At 41.3% G+C, this 20,944-nt stretch overlaps 1 protein-coding gene across 1 annotated transcript in view; it reads left to right on the forward strand.

Annotated features, from left to right (window-relative positions):
* PRKCH (protein kinase C eta) overlaps positions 1–20,944 on the forward strand; it is a 167,097-nt gene that overhangs the window by 65,425 nt on the left and 80,728 nt on the right. Inside the window, exons 3-8 of the mRNA XM_065402572.1 lie at positions 8,476–8,626; positions 9,667–9,701; positions 10,946–11,034; positions 13,994–14,123; positions 15,455–15,582; positions 18,805–18,948. Of these exons, the coding sequence (XP_065258644.1) occupies positions 8,476–8,626; positions 9,667–9,701; positions 10,946–11,034; positions 13,994–14,123; positions 15,455–15,582; positions 18,805–18,948 (677 nt within the window). The remainder of the gene's footprint in view (positions 1–8,475; positions 8,627–9,666; positions 9,702–10,945; positions 11,035–13,993; positions 14,124–15,454; positions 15,583–18,804; positions 18,949–20,944) is intronic.

Genomic DNA, 20,944 nt, shown 5'->3' on the forward strand with positions numbered 1-20,944 from the left:
CCCCCACCCACCCCCCCACACACACCCCAGTGTTTTTTAGTTCCTGGCTGTGGTAGAAAAGAACACATGGAGTAGAGCACAATCGTATATAAACCATTCATAAATTTAATACAGTGATCCCCAAAGATACTGCCTGGGGATGCAATATCTGTCACACCACATTCCCGTCTAGTCAAGAGAAACTAACTAACTTTTTCTTTCTATCTTTTAACATTCAACACTGAACATCTCTAGGAAGTGGAAGGTTGAAAGAAATGGACAGGTCAGATAGAAAACGGGGTAAACATACCATAATTTTCATGATTGACAAAACATGATTGCTGCCAAATGTAGGATGCAGACAGGTTAGTGTTCAAGAGGTGGTTTTTGAAGCAGAAATGGAAGCCTAATTGGCTGGAAACCTTTAGCTCTTCCCTTATGAGAGACTTGCTTGCACTAGTCAGATGAATCAGTCTTTCTTTAGTGAACAATTATGGCATAAACATAAGATACTTTAAAATATCTGCTCTATTGCCATTAAATTTTGTTGTAGGTAGGAGCACCCATGGAAATCACCTATTTCCTGTCCTTCCCTGTTACTAGATGCCAAAAGTAGGTAGTAGAGAAGATTAAACATAAGCAGCAATTGAAGATTACGAGCAAATGTAATTACTGGAATGAATTTATTTTGGCAGCACTGAATATATACATTGGAAAATAGCAATGGGGTGAACTCAGCAGGGTTTAAGATCTGGGTATAAAAAAACTTCAAATGAAAAGAAAAAGGTGATCTTTTTTGAATTTGTTAATCATCAGATAAAAATCCTTTGCTGCTGACGTAGCAAAAGTGTGAACTAAAGTGTGATAGTGTTCCAAGTGGAAAAAACTGTCAGCAAATTCAATTTTTGACTCCCCAAACCTTAGAATCATAGAATATCAGGGTTGGAAGATACCTCAGGAGGTCATCTAGTCCAATCCCCTGATCAAAGCAGGACCAACACCAACTAAATCATCCCAGCCAGGGCTTTGTCAAGCCGGGCCTTAAAAACCTCTAAGGATGGAGATACCGCCACCTCCCTAGGTAACCCATTCCGTGCTTCACCACCTTCCTAGGGAAATAGTGTTTCCTAATATCCAACCTAGACCTCACCCACTGCAACTTGAGACCATTGCTTCTTGTTCTGTCATCTGCCACCACTGAGAACAGCCTAGCTCTATCCTCTTTGGAACCCTCCTTCAGGTAGTTGAAGGCTGCTATCAAATCCCCCCTCACTCTTCTCTTCAGCAGACTAAACAAGTCCAGTTCCCTCAGCCTCTCCTCATAAGTCATGTGTCCCAGCCCCCTAATCATTTTTGTTGCCCTCCGCTGGACTCTCTCCAATTTGTCCACATCCCTTCTGCAGTGGGGGGACCAAAACTGTACGCAATACTCCAGGCGTGGCCTCACCAGTGCCGAATAGAAGGGAATAATCATTTCCCTCGATCTGCTGGCAATGCTCCTACTAATTCAGCCCAATATGCTGTTGGCCTTCTTGGCAACAAGGGCACACTGCTGACTCATATCCAGCTTCTCGTCCACTGTAATCCCACTGCTGCTTAGCCAATTGGTCCCAGCCTGTAGCGCTGCATGGGATTCTTCCTTCCTAAGTGCAGGACTCTGCACTTGTCCTTGTTGAACCTCGTCAGATTTCTTTTGGCCCAATCCTCCAATTTGTCTAGGTCACTCTGTATCCTATCACAGCGTATCTACCTCTCCCCCAGCTTAGTGTCATCTTAATGTTATAAGTGTAAGCTTATAATTGTTTGTTAAAAAAATAAACTTTCAGCTTCTGTCAATCTGAAACCAGTTTATTCATAAAATGTTGAGTATTTAAAAAGACCCTGAATCATAAAGAGAGAAGCATTCTCGAGTTGGCTTAAGTGCACGTAGAAGTAGCCTTTCGGCTAATCCGGAATGCAACGTTACACTAGTCATGAAATGAGAAACTTCCACTCCTCAGCAATAATAATCATAGAATCAGATCAGTCAGCAATGGAAGTGACATTTTAGATCATACTTTCACATCCTCCTGTCGTTGTAGAATTCTGCCTTCTCCATTGCTATGTTGGGTTTATAATGTCTTAACTAATGGGTCTTCAGACCTTTGTGTTCATCAAACTGAAGGATAATATCTGCAGCACTCTTTTGGTTTAAAAGATATTAAGTCTTTGTAGGAAAGTTTTGTCACAGCATCAGTGTTTTCCTACTCAACATCTTGATTTTGCCTCTGTTTATTTTCAATAAGTGCCTCCGTGTTTATGTAGCAGGAGGAGAATCTTTATGCTGGGACTAAACTTGATTCCATTGGCATTATTATTTAAGACTATTCACTTGATCAAATCCGCTTATTTTTTGTTTAGTTTAGAATTCAGCTGAGTGAGTGTGAGGGGAAGAACAATATAACACTGAAGGAATTTTCGTGCATCAAGTTGTCACCACAGGGCTTTGTAAAACCAGCATAGTAATATCAGTAGGTACAGTAACAGTGAGACTGATTTCTGGTCAATGAGATCTGGCAGTCTTTGTCTATTTCATCCCACATCTCCTTTGAGGCAAATGATTTTGCAGCATAACACTTAGAACAGCGGCTCTGTGGTTTTTTCTTTTATTGGTGCAGTTATAAAATGAAGATAAGGATTGAACTGAAGCAAACACTCTGAGTAAGCAAATAAATTCTGCAAATGCTGATCAGTCAACTCACTCATTTGCCTTTTCAGCAGAGACAGAATTAATTAAGTTTTCTTGTTTTATAAAGAGGGGGAGTTGAGCCATAGCAAAGAACGTTGGGTGGAGGGAGCAATACGTAGTAACATTCTGAACAGTATGAATAAATGGTTTTGTTGGAATAAAAATACAAATGTGAATATGTGCTTTATTCGGGGGAGGGGGGAGATGATCTCTATTTTGAAGCTATGGAATTTTCTTGACTCCTTAAAGCTTATTCACCTAAAAATATATGCAGTGGAAAGAAAGAAAAATCTCCATTGCAAAGAATTTTGGAATCACTTAATCTAATACGGCAGGTACTCCAGTATCATTACACTGCTGATAGGGTGAATAGCATGCCGTTACATACAAATATCCTCAAATGACTTAGTGGTTTATTTATTCTCTGCTCCTCAGCATGCATCATTTCCACTGAGGTGAATGTGTACTGGGCATGTCTGGAGAGAGGGAAAGGGGAAGTATTAGTATCCTTAGTATTCATCTCTGTAGTTAGTTTTACAAATAATCAAGCACAGTAAGCACCCTGTTATTATAGAGGGCTGAATTTAGCCATCAGCACAGTACTGGCCACTCCCTTTGACTTCATTGGGGAGTTGCTTGCGTGCATATGATGGCAGAATTTGGACCGTACTGCTGGTTGCATTACCAGAGGTTGGGTTTTTTTAAAAGTTTATAAGTCCTAAAGTAATCTGGAGTTTTTCAAATCGTGACTTTTTTGCTTTGTTTTGTAAAATGTTAAATGGGGAAGTGGGTGGGTGTGGGAGGAGAGATTCTATGGGAAACTGGCCAGAATACAGTGTGAGTTTTTCTAGATATTACTATAAATTACTTTTTATTTGTAATTATAGACAAGTGGGGCTACTACATCAGCCCCCTGTGTCAACCAAGAAAGACTCTTATGCTCTCTTATTCATTCCATGTACAGTCTCTGGAAGGATGGATACGTCGGCAGACACAGTGGCTATTTGCTGGGATTTTGCCATCTTGATGGAAGTTGGTTGTGGGGAAGGAGGTACTTTGAACTGGAAGGGAAAATTAGTGTATTCAAACATTTTTTTAAATAAATTTGGGCCAGATTTAAGAGCGGTTGAGTGTAACAAATATGGCAATTTCCTCAATATCTTGGACAAACCTTATTGAAGTAAGTATCTGAGGAGCTCATTGTATTAAAAATGCAAGTGTTTGTGTTATGGTGGGATTGTATGTAACTTATCTAGAAGACATGACTAATATAAACCTAAGGAACCATTATGAGCTTCAGAGAACTCTCTGAAACAGTGGGCTAAGACAAGAACGAACTGTTTGTTGAGTGGGTTTCCTAGGAAATGGGAGGAGGGGAATGAAATGACCACCTCCAGACCTGAGTAGGGTCGCCCTGGCGAGGTGACCTTGTCTACAAATTACCTGTTCCCAGGATCAAAGGGCCCAAACGGCATAAAGGAATAACTCATAGATTCATGAGTGTACTGGTTCTGAGCTAAAGCAATTATGAACCGGTAACCACAGAAAAGCCCCTTAGTGGGGTTTGAAGAAGCATCAAAATGCCGTACAGGATTTAATCACGCCCATGAAATGCTTTGAAAATATAGTCGATGCTGTGAGTAGGTGTTGAAACTTTAGCACCAGCAAGTGGGATGATGTTTTGTAGGAAAACAAAGAAGAGCTTAACTTGCCTGACTTAGATAGGTGATTCCAAAGCGCAGCCTCTCTAAAATAACCAGGCAAAGCTCCTGAATGCACAGCTGAATCCCAGTAAATGGGATTAATGAGTTTGACTTCTAAATAGTTATGTTTCTTTTTGCAAAGAACTTGATTGCGTGTCGTTACACATCAGATGCTTACAAATTGGGATGGCACAGGGGAGCATTTTCTCTGTGCAGATCCCTGAGGAGAACCAAAAGGAAAATAGGAAATACACATGATAAATTAAAGACACATTCTCTTAAGTTCTGGCAAACATGAGTGACAAAATGTGAAGGGCAGGATCTGCTGGATTTCCCAGTGGAACAACTCATGCAAAGCAAGCTGTACATTGAAATTATTCTTTAGTCCATTTAACTATGCATTGAATAAACAGGGACACTTATAAACATTAGTCTTTTTTCTCTTCAATTCACTTTCAATGCCCAGGAGTTGCATTATCAGTTCTGAAACTCTGATGCAGGATACTTTCCTTGCTGGGTTTTTTTTTTTTTTTTTTGTGGGGGGGGGGGGGGCCTATGGTTGAGGAAAGCGCTTAAGCATGTGCTTAATACAAGAACAAGGGTATAGTCCACTAAATTAGAAAATGGCAAACTAAAAAATTATAAAAATATATTTTTTCACACAATGTATAATTAAACTGTGGAATTCATTACCACAAGAAGTCACTGAGGCCAAGAATTTAGGAGAATTCAGAAGGAGATTGGAGACTTGTATGGAGATCAAGAATATCCAGAGTCAGCAGGATTAATAATGATAAAACATTTGGAAGGGATATTAAACCTTGTGCTTCAGGTCTTAAACCAGTTGTTAGAAATCAAAGTGAGACTTAATGTCAGAGGCAAATTATCCTACCTCTGCCTGCTGCAGGGTACTTACGGCTTCCTCTGAAACATCTGATATTGGTCACTGTTGGAGAAAGGATACTGGATTAGATGGACCATGGGTCCCATTCAGTAAGACAATTCCTGTGTTAAGCCCCATTGACTTCAATGGGAGTTAAGCATGTTTTGGGATGATTTCCATATGTCTTTCTGAGCAATATCGTTTACGTTAGCTAGAAGACTGGCTATAAAGAAAGCAAGTTTCTTTTAAGTTCTTGGATCATACATACCACATCCCTGCTTTGTCTAATGGGCAGATCCCAATTTATGGTGTGTTTTCATTTTAAAAATAAATTCAAGCTATCTTGAAACGCAAGCAGTCTTCAGTGTCCTAGTTATGTCATCAGATGTGAAATTTCCAGTTTGTGCAAGTGACAGGAAGCATGTGTATAAAAGACTGAAGTATCCAGCAGAAAAAAATCTGAGCTTTACTGATAGTTTTCTTTCTTAAGCTATACAGCAAGAATTCAAAGAGACTGGAGTGTATCATGTGGTTGGTGTCCCTTTGAAATGGTTGGCTGCAGCACTGATAGCATGACTTTCTTTATCTCTGTTCCTGCAGAAAGGACCATGAAATATGCTTGCGATGTTTAACTCTTTCCTCTCAAGTCTTGATCAAGTTGGCAGCATTTTTTGTTGTTTAAAAAAATGTCTAATGGGCAGAGCTGGTTGAAAAAAGGGAAAATGTTTTAACCCGTTTGTGACATACCCAGGATACAATCCCGACTAACGGGGATCTGTGTCACCCCTGCCCTCTAACCTGAAGTACCCTTCATACTGCTTTGCTGTTGTAGCCTCCCGCCTGGACTGCTCACAACGGCCTTCAGCATGCAAGTCACTCCCAGCTCTGTGTCTGTCTGTGTGCTGCAGCCAGCCAGCCACGCTTTGGCTCTTACCAGCCTTGTTTATAGTACAGAGTGACCCCAACTCACTCCCAGTCTTAGATTTCCCTCAGAAGTATATGTCCTGTACTGCCCACCCTCTCCTGGATGATACAAGTGTGTTAAGTCCGTTATTTCTTTAAGATAATATGCCAACTAATTATTTCAAATAGCTCTTTACACACTTCAGTTTAGACACAGTGGATTAGATAAAACAGTAAAACAAGTTTATTAATACAAAGAGAGAGATTTTAAGTGAATCCAAGTAATGAGGCATAAAAGTCAGAAATGGTTACAAGAAAAATAAAGATAAAACACAACTAGGGCCTAACTTAACAAACTGTGTTAAATTCAAAGCAAAGTTTTCTCACCACATGCTTTCAATAGTCTGACTAGCCCAACTTCTTAGGCTAGGACCCCTTTTCTGTTTAATGGCTGCTCCCTTTGTCCCTTCTCAGGCAGTGAATTGACAGAGGAAGGCAAGGGAGAATAGGGTGCCTTGGGGTGTTTATTCCTCCTTTTAACAGTGTCAGTCCCCCACTTGTAAAACATTTCTAGCTGAGATTCAGGAGACAGAGTATCTATATGTAAGGATGTTTCCTGCTGGTTTTGTCACCAGTTTGAACTTCCTTTGTCTCCCTTCCTGCTTGATAACTGTGTTTACTGCTTACGTGCAGGCAGACCAGTTTGCCACATGTTTGAAATGTGTTGTTAACATCATACGGGGAAATCTTATAACTTCACATGCAGTGTTGCCACACACATTTTATCACAATATTGCCCAGCAAATTACAGTTTTTTGAATGATACCTTACGAGATATACCTTGTACAAAGATTATAACAGTAGCGTGTAGGGTGTGGACATGGGTACATTCTGTCAGGCCATTCTTAGGAGGTAAATGTGGTGGTTATTACAGTAGTAGACAGAGATAACCCATACCTGCCAATAGTGCGGGGGGGATTGGGGGGCAGAGTGAGGGCAGCGGCTTCAGCAGGTGTTACTGAGCATGCTCAATATAAGTCAAGCAGCAAATTGGGGGCGTGGGGGAGAAGAGTAGGGCACGTGACCCCGCATGCCCTACCCCCATGCATCATCCCTGGTACTAGTAGCAACACTTTCAGATATGATTAGAGGAAGTGGTGTCGATGATAAGCTAATCGGAGAAAGAGTCGGCAACTCTACAGTCTCCTGAGTTGTGACTGTGCTGAACACCATGGCATGCAGAACTTCCTGGCATCAACTTGAATAGAACCTTTAATCTCCTATCCCAAGGCCTGGGCCCTGAGCACTTTCACTAGAGGAGACTCTCCATTAGCATTCTACAGTACATGTCACGCGATACACAGTTGATCAGCTCTGATTCCATCCAGTAGAGGGCAGCAGTACACCTACACTGGCCTGTTCATTGCAATGTTCATGTCTTTTATCTGATGCAAATGTTTACTGCCTTTGATCTGAGAAGCTAAGCAAGGTCAAACCTGGTCAGTGCTGGGGTCGTTCTAGATGAAAAATGCTCTGTATACAGGAAAATGCAAGATCACTATGATTTTATGTTAGATATCCGTTAATATGTGTGAATGGCTTTATTGATATAGACAGTAGTTCTGTGCATTAGAAATGACTTAGTTCATGTTTCGCATAACTTTAACTTTGCAGGAAGATATTTTTATATGGCTAAATTAGTCCATTTTTTTTTTAAATTGACTAATGATTTGGGGTAATTCAGTTTGTGTGCACAAACTGAGATAATTTAAAAGGGCCTTATTTTCAGAAAGTGCTAAATGCCAAGCCTCTGATAAACCAGGCTCCTTTAAGAGACCGCCAGGTGAGCACCAAAAAATTGAGTCCCCTAAAACCACTGATCGCTTCTAAAAATATAGGCCTTTATGTTTTGTTTAATACTTAATGGAAAAAATCCCCCAAAGAGTGATGCTTAGATGTAGCATGAGAGTACCAAAGGTGAGGTAAATAGCATTCATCGAGCAAGTGACAATTATGATCTAGTGGATAGGATGCTGGACTGGGACTCTGGAGATGTGGGTTCAATTCCTCTCTTTGCCATTGTCTTGTTCTGTGACCTGGCACAAATAATTTCTCTCTCTGCAGTTTCCCTGTCTTTAAATTGGGGTTATAATGATTGATAACCTTGTAAAGTGCTCTGAGATATATAGATCAAAAGCATTATATACAATAATAATTATTCTCCCTGTTCTATAGATAAACATAAATTTAATTTTTATGTTGTATTTTTTTCTGTATAGGAACCCTCCAGAGAGAGAGAATTTTTAAAAATTTTACTCGGAAACGCCAGAGGGCTATGCGAAGAAGAGTACATCAAGTCAACGGGCACAAATTTATGGCTACGTATTTGCGACAACCAACATACTGCTCCCATTGCAAGGAGTTTATCTGGTAAGAATGACTTAAAAAACAACCACCTGGGCCTTTCCTTCCCCTGAGGGTTTGTGCACATGGAGAGTGCACGTCATCGTAGGTTGTGATTGTACAGCTCACTAGTCTGATGCACACTAAGTCTCCATGTGAACCCCACTACTGCAGCAGTAGGTCAAAGTGCACTACGGAACTTTTAGTGCAGGGTCCATGCTGTGAGTTAGTACACAGCAAGCTAGTGCAGTGTAGATTTACACCCCAGTTTACCATGTGCCAAGTGACCGTGTAGACAAGCCCATAACCGTACCTTTACACTCCTTCTAGCAGGTATGCCCCCATGCAGCAAGCAATACTGAATTAGTTACATGGTGCTTTACAAATGTCGATTAAGGAGCAGAGCTTACAGCCTGAGTTACACAAGATGAATGGTTATACAAGACCCTGGACAGCAGTTCAATTGATGCTGTGGGAATTACTGATGGTGAGAAGAAAGCAGGAAGGGCTGTTTGCAGAAGTGGGTTTGAAGGAGGAGCGAGAAAGAGCTGGGTGGATGAGGAGACGAAAACCATTCAAGGCATAAAGAGCAGGTTAATAGATGTGGAGCTAAAATGGGTAGAAAAAGTAGGGGGTAACAATCCATTAAACTGAAATGGTTGAGAGGAGCATGGGAAGAGGGAGAGGTAATTATCTCCCACTCTGTTATGTCTCTCTGTTCTATGTGGAACATGGGGCCTTCGGAGGTAATTATGGAGCTCCTGTAATCTGGTCCATCTAATAATTGTTTTGTTTAGAGTAATGTAGAATACCTAAGGAAATACAGTGAGAGATGAATGTGGAAAGAAAGATGCATTTTGATAGGCTTCGGCTCACAGGGTAGGCTTCCTTGTCCCTTTGTTGCATGCACTGAATCACAGCCAGCTCACTGTCTTCTTGTCACCACTGGCTGTTTGCTTTGGAAATCAGAATGCTTGGGCTCTATTTCAGTTCTGCCCTCATGAAACTACTGTCAAACTGTTTTGGTTTGTGATTGTGAATCACGTTCCATGTTTTGTTTTGAACAGGGGAGTATTTGGGAAGCAGGGATACCAGTGCCAAGGTAAAGTGTTATATCCATATACCGTATATTATAGAATATTCCAACACTGAGCTGCATCTCCTTCCCGCAGGGCCATGCTGTCTGCACATTTGAGCCAACAAAGAAGGTGTGAATTAGCAGCGAGCAGGCTGGCTGCATGAGAGCACGGTCATACATATGCACGCAGGCGCATCCCCATGCTATGGCCCCAATCCTGTGCTCCATGGGGGTGGACTCCTGCCACTTCATTGAGCCCCACTGAAGTCAGTGGCGCCCCTTGTAGCTCACTGTTCAGTTTGGGACCTGTGTCATCTCAATATAGTGCCCAGCCTTCATTAGCCATGCAGTCTATAGGCCCCTGGGTGGATGGCTTTTCCCTGCAATAATTCCTTTAACAATGCAATTAAAACCAATTGACATTAGAGAAATTATTTCAACGGGAAACTCTGTGGTTTGACCTACTATTTTTGCCTAATGCCGAGTAATATGCTGAATTGATTTTTACAGTATTTTTTTTCTGTTTAATGAATTCTCATCAGTTTGTCTTGGCCTCTCCCTTTCCCTGTGCCTTTGCACTAGAGTGCTATGCAATATGACTAAGTTGGCTTCCTGCAGGAATGGTCTTTCAGTAAGTCTAATAATGAAGCTTGGCTCTTACGGGGCGTGCTGGGACACCAGTGTGTTCACATGGACCTGAACTGCAGATAAACCAAATGTCTCCTGCCTACGCTCAACAAAAAGAAAGGGTTCACATACTGCTAGGCCCTTGCGAGTGCAAGCTGGTGTAAGGTGCTGGGGGATCTCACCAGTGAGTTACATTTGGCCTCCCAAATATCCCTTCTTGGAGGCACTGCCTTGGACTGTGTCTGGGGTCTTAAATTTATCAAAGCAATGTCCTCTATGGCCTTTGTTTGCATCACATGTAATAGTCTTCATTGGAAGATTTCATTGATCATATTAATTTAGTTCATTGTTAGTCATGTTTGGATTGCACTGACGTTTCTGAATGTATCTCCTGATATTTATATAGGCTGAGATTTTCGAAGCTTCTTAGAGGATTTGGGAATCCAATTTCTGTTAAAATTAATGGAAACTGGATATCCAAATCCTTTAGGCGGCTTTGAAAATCTCAGCTAGGATGTACGTTTCTTCTATCGTTCCATTATCTGCTGATGATTTAAATGGACTCTAGCAGAGCCCAGTTTATTGTTTGATACATTTTTAGTTTTTTTGATAAAGTTCAATATGCTTCTTTTGTTTCCTAGTATGCACCTGTGTTGTACACAAGCGTTGCCATCATCTAATTGTTACAGCCTGCACGTGCCAAAACAATATTAACAAGACAGACACCAAGGTAAAGTCACAGTTGGTTACTTGGATCATAGGACTTCCTGAATCTTCAGGTTTGTGTGGGTTGTAGTGGTTGCAAAATAATGGAATTTATTCTTCTTTGGCTTCTTATCTCCATTCACACATTTATAGATTTTTAAGGCCAGAAGTGACCATTTAGATCATATGGTATAACCTGCTGCATAACTGAAGCCATAGAATTTCATCTTCTGTTGAGCCCAATAATTTGTGTTTGACTAAAGCCTATTTTGTTTGCATCCAGTCTTGATCTGAAGACTTCCAGAGCTGGAGAATCTACCACTCCCCTTGGCAGTTTGTTCCAATGATTAATCACCCTCACTTTTAAATCATTGTCTTATTTCTAGTTTGAATTTCTCTGGCTTGGACTCCTCGTTACACCTTTCTTTGCGTGATTAAAGAGCCCCCTAGTAGCTGTTCCCTCCCCCCCCAAAAGAAAGTACTTGTACACCATTATCAAATCACCTTTTGATCTTTTATTATTATTAATTCTTCCTTCTTCCATAGTTTTTGCTCTGTTTGGCACACTTTTAGGTAAGGATGTGACTGTTTGGTGAATTGTATGGCTCATTCCTAGAGCTTGATAATATTTAGAATGTATCAGGTGAGGTATTTCCCCTAGAAATTGGGAAGTATTTCTGCCATTGTACAAAGCGCTGGTAAGACTTCATCTGGAATACTAGGTACAAATCTGGTTACCCATGTCCAAGAAAGATTAATTCAAAACTGTCAAGAACTCTGGGCCCGATTTCCCTCAGCTGAGCCTGGTGCTAGCCGGCTCAGCTTGGGTTGTGGCAGCATCCCCTGATTGGCTGGCCCCCTGATTGGCTGCAAGGAGCCTACAGGCCTGCATTTAAGCTCAGCAGCAGATCGCATGCTGCTGAACATTTACACCCACAGCTGCGATCACCTGCTTGTTTCCAGCCTCGCTCCAGACCTGTTCATGCCTTGTTCCTGTCCAGTTCCAGTCTGCCAGCCCTGTGCCCTTGTTCGGCTCCTGGCTCTGACTCCTGGTTCCTGTTCCTGGCTCCAACCACTAGGCAGAGCTTCAGCTCTACCCACTAGGCCATGCCCCGGCCCTCACCACTGGTTCAGACCGCCCATGTCCCAGTCCATGATAAAACCAGAAGAAGTTCAGAGAAGGGCTGCTAGGGGAATTAGGGGAATTATAGACCCTATCTTTCTTTCAAGAGAAGAATAAAATAGCTTGGTGTGTTTAACCTAGCGACATGAGGCCTGAGAAGGGATATGATTGCGCTTTATAAATACATCAGGGCATAAACACCAGGGAGGGAGAAGAGCTGTTTCACCTAAAGGACAATGTTGGGACAAGAACAAATGGGTATAAACTGTCCAGGAGTAAAGTTAGGCTGGAAACTAGAAAAAGGTTCCAAACCATCAGAGGAGGGAGGCTCTGGAACAATTCTCTGAATAGGAGTAGTAAAGACAAACAACCTAACTAATTTTAAGGTGGAGCTTGATAAATTTATGAATGGGATTATATGACAGGGTTGCCTGCGACAGCAGGCGACTGGACTCAGACCCAGATGATCACTTCCCATCCTATGTCCTGTGTTTCTATAGTATCCATCCAGGACCAAGATCCATGAGGAATATTACTAGTCATGGAGTAAATCTACACCACAAAAGGTGTATTGTAACCAATAATGTTCTTTCTAGAACATGTGAACAGATGCCATTGCTCACTATTTCTTACCAGAACCGTTGAACTAAACTTTAAAATGACTCTTCACGAATCCTAAAACCAGGGCCGGCTCCAGCATTTTTGCCGCCCCAAGCAAAAAAAAAAAAAAAAAAAAAGCGCTGCGATCGGCGGCGGCAGCAGTTCAGCGGCAGGTCCTTCGCTCCTAGAGGGAGTGAGGGACCTGCCGCCCCTGAATTGCCGCAGGTGCCGCCCTTCTCCCTTGGCCGCCCCAAGCACCTTCTTGTTAAGCTGGTGCCTGGAGCCGGCCCTGCCTAAAACGTCAGTCAAATACCGACTCTCTCAAGATGGCAATTAATCACTTTAACGAAAAAAGACTTAAGCTCTTAAAAAGAGAGAGAGAAAGTTCAAGAGGTATAATTGACTTGAAACCTGTTGTTCCATTAGCACCTATATTTTTAATTACTTAAGATATGGATTCACCTTATAATCTGCCAGGGCCGAAATGTTGAGGCACAAAATAAAATAGGACCCGTTTGTTCAACATGTGTAACATTTTCTAACGTTTTCTGATTCTGCATTTGTGATCTAAATAGTTCACACTGGAAAAGAGGGATAACCCCAGATGTGTGTGGGGGAGAAGTGGAGATAGATCAGGATCCAAAATGGAAATAAACATTGATAAGAAGTGGGGGGAAAAAGAGAATGAGGAATTTTGGAAGGCCTGGGAAAACCGATACCATGTACTAAAAATGATACAGAGATTCACCATTTTTAAAGAATTGTATTTTTGCATGTGACACATAAATTAAACATTTTAATGCTGATTAGTTAGTAACAAACTCCTATAGTTAGCAATAATTTGTATTCAGTACTTAAATGGTTTCATAGTTAGGTTTGTGATGAGGCAAAGTCCCATCTAGTTTTAATAATTCCAAGTTCATTGTAAGAATTTGAAATTCGCTAATGAATCCTTTGTAAAATCTGCCAGAGCAGGTTGATTGCTGATTAGAGCTCAGTCAATGCATTGCAGCATTACCATTCGGTAAATTACACTGCAGTGGAGAGCAGAGATGACACTTTCAGAACTGGGATTTTTTAAAATAATTCTGCAGTTGTTCCTAATCATAGAAGATTAGGGTTGGAAGAGACCTCAGGAGGTCATCTAGTCCAACCCCCTGCTCCACCCCCCTGCTCTTACATTAATGTACTTTTTATTAATAAAATTATCTCTATGTACTGATTTTTCTACCCTGTGTTTATCTTTTTGTTTCCTTCTCAGGTTTCTGAACAAAGATTTGGAATCAACATTCCCCACAAGTTTAGAATCCACAACTACAAAGTACCAACCTTCTGCGATCATTGTGGTTCTTTGCTGTGGGGGATAATGCGACAAGGACTGCAGTGTAAAAGTAAGCAAGCCTTATTCTTTCTTCGGGCTTTCTTAGGAAAACATCTATGGATGTGTGGAAAATCAAAGAGCTGAGGGGACAATTTCCTGTATATTTTAGCTTAAGCTGTTGAAAGAATATTACGTTCCTCTCTAGTCCGTGGATACAAAAGTGATGTTTTTCCAGGCTGCAGAGTGGATTCTAATTTGCACTGTCTGTTCAATTTTCTTTCACTCACATAGCTGAAAATGCTCATGGATATTACTACTTCCAGCATTGCTCTTGCTATTTACCTGAGAGCCTTTGCTTAAGCAGTGAATACTAACAAGGTAGCGGAAAAAACATTAACAGGGAAAAGTCATCCATATTTGTTGATTAACATGGCTCTTTGTCACACAATTAATTGACTGCAAAAGCTTTTCTGGCATTTAGTTTTTGTTTGATGACGGTTATTGTCAAGCCATTTAAGTAACAAATGCTCTATCTCCATTTGCCTTCACTTCCCCCAGCGTTCTGTGTCTGTGTGAGTTTAATTTTCTGTTGAATGATATGGATGTGAAACTAGATAGTTGCAAACTAGAGTTGGGCAAAAAATGTTGGACCTTTTTTGGCCAAAAAAATGCAGATTCAAATTGACCAAAACATTTTGCAATTTTATCTCAAATTAGCTGAATAGTTTTGGTTGAAATAAACCTTAAAAAAATAAAAATAATAAAATAATTCAGTTTCAACATTTTTGAAGCAAAACACTTGGATTTTTTTAATTTGAAATGACTTCATTTAGAAATTTGCCTCAATTTATTAAAAAAAAAATAAAAAACATTTTTAAAAGTTCAAAAACTAAATGAAATATTTTGAACCCAAAACATTTTTTTCCCCAACTTTTTGGTCCGTTGTTAATATTGTTAAAATTTTCAGTTTGCACAGCAAACTAAAACATCAGTTATTCACCCAGCTTTTTTGGGTGTTGAAGTGTGTCACTAAGTTCCATGGCATCCTAGAGCTAATTTGTACCTGTGGACATAGCTTGAAAGTACTGCATGTACCCCTTATACCCACCACGCTCATACATGTACACAAATGGACCTCATACTTGCATCATACTGGGTAGTTTGGTGTACTGTCACCTGTTGTTCATAGCCTTGTTCTCTCATAGGAGCCCCAATCCTGCCTCCATTGCAAGTCCCTTTGGCAAAAGTCTCCTTGGCTTCAGTAGCGCAGGATCAGGGCAATGATGTAGATTTTCAGGAGTGAAATCCTTTAGTCCATGTTATTTTTCAGCAGTAACATTCTGAGCCTTTCTCTCAGCGTTGTTCCAATTGTTCATTTGATTTTATTTTTCATTCCCTCAGTGTGTAAAATGAATGTACATATTAGGTGCCAAGCCAATGTGGCACCCAACTGTGGGGTGAATGCAGCAGAACTGGCCAAAACCTTGGCATGCATGGGCCTGCAGCCAGGAAATATTTCTCCAAATTCGGTGAGACTTTTCTCTTTTCTTTATCAGAGTTTACAGCCGTGTCATTTGTACAAGCACAAGAGAAGTTGGTTAGGGCTTTGGTTAGAATGAAGGGCATTGCGGGGTGCACTGGACCAATTGCCTTTCATTCTGTGACATTCAGCAAACACCTCATCTGGAAAATGTATGTTCAGTTTCCAAGCTTATATTGCAGAGGCTTCGATGTGTGTTTCTTCCTGTTAGATCAATGTAAAATGTGGCAAAATCCAGTGTTGCCTAGAGAATAGAGCACTACACAGGGACTCAGGAAACCTGGGTTCTATTCCCAGCTCTGCTACTGCTTTTCTGGCTGATCTTGGGCAAGTCGCTGCACCTCCCTCTGTCTCGATTTAGCCATCTGTAAAATGGATGTCATGGTGCTCACCTTTTTTGTACAGTGCTTTGACATCTATGGATGGGAAGTGCTATATAAGAACTACATATTATTATTTATTGGAGTATATGGAAAGCAGCCCCTGTCCCTTCAGCTGAGAGGCCATATAATAGTGAGAACTTTCCAGGGGTATAATGCCCCAGTCCTGCAAACAGTACACACATGCCTAACTTTAAATACTTGATTAGTCCCATTGTGCGTAAGAGTTTGCAGAATTGGGGCCTAAGTGTGCACCTGTATATTCATGTATTTTAAAGTATTCTGCAATCTATTTAGAGTGTTATAAAATTTAATATAACAGAGTGTTAAAATGTCTGTAAATATTTATGAAAAAAAGGTGGTAAGGGGAGGGGCAAATGAGGCAGTTTGCCCTGAGCCCTCCCCCCATTTGAGGGGGGCCTCCAAGCCCAAGGAACAATATGATTATTGGATGAAACACCTCTACTATGCACAACCCAGATATACTACATGAATTCCAAAGACGACAAAATGCAGAAAATGGAAAAAAGGCTTACAATACTGTGACGGAGTCCATATAAAAGCAAGAGGTTCTGCTGCAGTACTTTCTGCGCAGCCTGTGTGTGAGACAGTCAGTCTTTGAATAGCGTGAGTCTTTATTTATTACTGAGCTCTATAAGGGCAAGTGCTGAAGGCACTCCAGCTTAAATAACACTCGTATGGAGTTTTATGAAGAAGGTGGGCTACAATTCTACATGTAAGTCATTCATGTACTGGGAATAAGATTAAAGAGGGTCTATATATTGGTAGAAATAAGCAAAGATACAAAACCATTTCTTTGCCTGGCCAGTCTGTAAGTGGATATGTTCCATTCCAGTCCTGCCCGATGGAAGCTGCAAACATTTTGTGGCATAGTATGTAGCAAACCCGGTGCAGGAACTGAAGCAGTGAAACCACTAGAGAAGGGAAATTCTGCAAGCTTTGGTGAAACTGAAGGAAGAATTTGACTTGCCCATGGACTTATGCAGCGAAGTGGAATGTTTGTCTAAATGGTTAAAGTCTTTCAAATTTGTTTTACTGGCTACTTTCTGGTTTAAAACTCAACAAGCCATTGGCATCTTACGGAGTTTACTTCAAGACTCTGAGCTTACACTAGATGAAGAATCAAGGCTGACGAAATCACTCCTAAGGGAACTGGAGCGCCTTTGAGAATCTTGGCCTCTGATTCTTGACTAGTCAAAACTTGTAGCAGTGGACCTGGGCCTTGAACAAGATTTCAAGAAGAAAAGAAGCAGAAAGAGGAAAACACGCCATGGTGAAGAAAGGACCACCACGTACGACCATGAAAACCAAGAAACTGAGTTCAGGGTTGAAATTTTTTATGTTGCTGTAGACACGCTTATCCACACAAATACAAGAAGATCTGAACCTGCTTCAAAAATCAACAGCATATTTTCATTTATTTGGAACCCAACTATAAATTATGGCAATTCCAATATCACAAAAGCTCGAGAACTATCAAAAGGCTACTTGACAGATTCAATAGAAGAGGAAATTCACCTTTTTAAGAACGAGATATTTGGAAAAGTGACTACAGTTAAATTAAACAAGATTTATGAAAAAGAACTGCAGAGTGTTTTCCCACAGACCTGTGTTGCTCTAAGGATTTTCATCTCCATAGTGACTTCAGTTTCCGAAGGAGAGCACTCAAACAAGTCAGCCCTGATTTAGAAACTGCCTCTGATCCATCATGAGCCAAGTACGCGTACATTGGCCTTAGTGATGCTAACAGTGTGTGATCTTGCAAAGAGCCCAAATTATGATAGCATCAGAAATGTGTTTACGTCAAGAAGAGCAAGAAAGACAAACATGATGTGACTTGTCTTTTGTGATAATAAATCAGCTTTAAAGTTTTTCAGTAATATTCTACTTAAACTATTTCACCTCCATGGTAATTTTTTTGGAAGATCTGGTAGGGCCTTGGTAACATATCAACTTACAATGGGTTGTTTCAATTTTATGATTACTAATATTTCTCAAAAAATACATAAAAAGGTAAAATAATAAATTAAAAAAATAAAAAGTGACAAAATAAATAATCAGACATGACAAATTTCAATATATAGCTAGAGGAAGTTAACGCATGTATATTGGCATAAGTCATAAAACCAACTTTGTCTTCATGTAGAACCAAGGTAAGAAAGAAAGAGAGAACAGGCAGAAGAAAGAGATGTAGAGGAAAAGACAGACAAATAATATGCTGATTCTCCAGCTACGAAGGACCTGATCCAAAGCCCGCTGAATTCAAGGGAAAAATTCTCAAATCAGATCCTCAGATTATGTAAATCTGCATAGCCTATCAATGGGACAAATAGAGGATCTTGCCCGTATTGATTTCAGTGGGCTTTGGATCAAGCTTATAGCAAAATAGGCCTACAGGGATTTTCAAGCCTCTCATCAGCATCCTTCAGTCTGTAGCACAAACTGTAATAGAGTTAACCATTTATTCCCTGATTACAGAGCTCCTGAAGCACCCATTGATTTCAGTGGGGGCAGCCTGTGCTCTGAACAAGCAGGCACTACTAGTATGTCCTCTGTATAATCTGCACAACATATAGATACAACCTATCACTCAGCTCTCCCATTTCCAAAGTAGGGCAGTCAGGCTTGCCCATTAGGTTTAGCAAAGTGACTTTACAAGGTAAAACACAGAGCAAGAACCAGTTCTTATGTTTCTTTGTGGCCATGGATGATGGTGGCTGGTTGCGCATGACGCCTGAGGTGATATTATGCCCGCGGCGTATCGTGTTGAGATACAATTTTTAGGCAAACTCAGTTATTTTCCTCCACAGAAATTACTTTCAAGGTCCACGCTGAGGCGCCAGGGAAAAGAAAGTCCAAACGATGGCAACAGTGTGAGTGGAAGTTCAGCAAGCAGATTCGGGATCAAAGACTTAACCTTCATCCGAGTATTGGGAAAGGGCAGTTTTGGGAAGGTGAGTTTTATTCCTGGCTCTTCGTGAAATAGTAGTGTTGTTGTTTGTTATTTTAATGGTTCCCAAGTACATGAGGTGCTTCCCAAAACAAATAAAATGTAAGATCCCTGTCAGGAGAAACAAGACTGGAAATCAGTGGGGGCTGCACGGGAGCTCAGCATGTGTGAATATCAGGGTGATTATACATATAGTATGCAGAAAGACTATGAGACGGGTTCGGTCACAGAGACCCCCATGGGACTGTCACCTGAAATGCTGAATTTACCTCTGAGCCCGTTTTCCCTGCCAGCTTGAGACTGCAGAACCCTGCCTTGTTGAGCCAGACACGCTAGTCTGCTGCAACCCAGACACAGGGTCTGATCCACGCCCCCAAAGCTGCAGACTTTAACCAAAAACTGCTCAGCAGGTTACCTAGCTCCAGCATCCAGACACCCAGTTCCCAATGGGATCCAAACCCCAAATAAATCTGTTTTACTCTGTATAAAGCTTATACAGGGTAAACTCATAAATCTGCCCTCCATAACACTGATAGAGATATATGCACAGCTGTTTGCTCCCCCAGGTATTAATCACTTACTCTGGGTATATTAATAAACAAAAGTGGTCTTATTAAGTGGTTTCAAGTAATAACAGACAGAACAAAGTAAGTCACCAAGCAAAATAAAACAAAACACGCAAGTCTAAGCCTAATACATTAAGAAACTGATTACTGGTAAATCTCACCCTCAGAGATGTTCCAATAAGCTTCTTTCACAGACTAGACTCCTTCCTAGTTTGGGCCCAATCCTTTCCCCTGATACAGTCCTTGTTAGTTCCAGCAGGCATCTTAGGTGAAAAGCAGGGGCTTTCTCATGACTGGGGCCCCCTATGTCCTGCTCCACCCCCTTTTATAGCTTTGGCACAAGGCAGGAATCCTTTGTCTCTCTGGGTCCCCACCCCTCCTTCTAAATGGAAAAGTACCAGATTTAAGATGGATTCCAGTGGTTTGAGCATTGGCCTGCTAAACCCAGGGTTGTGAGCTCAATCCTTGAGGGGGCCACTTAGGGATCTGGGGCAAAATCAGTACTTGGTCCTGCTAATGAAGGCAGGGGGCTGGACTCAATGACCTTTCGCGGTCCCTTCCAGTTCTATGAGATAGATCATAAGCTTTGTAATGGTACCTTACACGAGATCTTTTGCATAAAGCATATTCCAGTTACATCATATTTACACTTATAAGCATATTTGCATAAAACATTATGGAGTGCAACATCACAGACCAGCTATAGAAGGGAGGAGAGGAGAGGAGGGGAATGTAAAACCAACCACAAATTGAAACGCTGGCTACAACAAAAAGGGAAAACGGCCACAACCAAAAGAATAATTTCCGCATGCAAGGGAGCATAACAGAAATGGCAAGTATGCTGCAGCATTAATGCTCATCTTGTTCAGCACTTCCTTGGGAAGATGAACTTCTCTTTTAAAGGATGCAAGGTAATAGTGTAGGAGCTCAATGCGGTTCAGAGCTCACTGTCCATCTACCAGCAAAACGTGTGTCTAGTTTTTGCCTCAAAACCAATGTGCAAATGGTGCAGTCAAAATTGGTGAATGGGCCAAACTCTGATTGTGCAGGAAGGTGGGATAGAAGGCACGGCTTGGTGTGTGTTATGGTAGAGGATTCCTGCTGGCACTGGGAAGGATGCCACTGACCAGGTCTTGGAGAGATTTGCTGCTCCTTATAGCACTGAGCAACCTGTATGCCCACTTCTGCTGGATAGGGCCTGCTCTCGTGGCAGCACGCATGCCAGCTAGCTCTGTCACTAGATGGCCACACTGGTGGCCACACCCATGTCTGCTGACAATGACCTCGTTAGTGGCTGGACTTCACGACTGTGTGCCGTGAAGATATGCTGCCTTCCGTCTCCTGCCAGGTGGTGTGAGAGGCCCCTGTGTCCTCCTGCCATACTTGTGTGGGAGAGAGCAGGGTTTAGCCCATACGGTTCATTCTCTTGCTTTG

This window comes from Emys orbicularis, chromosome 4, assembly GCF_028017835.1.
Source record: "Emys orbicularis isolate rEmyOrb1 chromosome 4, rEmyOrb1.hap1, whole genome shotgun sequence".
NCBI classification, from domain to species: Eukaryota; Metazoa; Chordata; order Testudines; family Emydidae; genus Emys; species Emys orbicularis.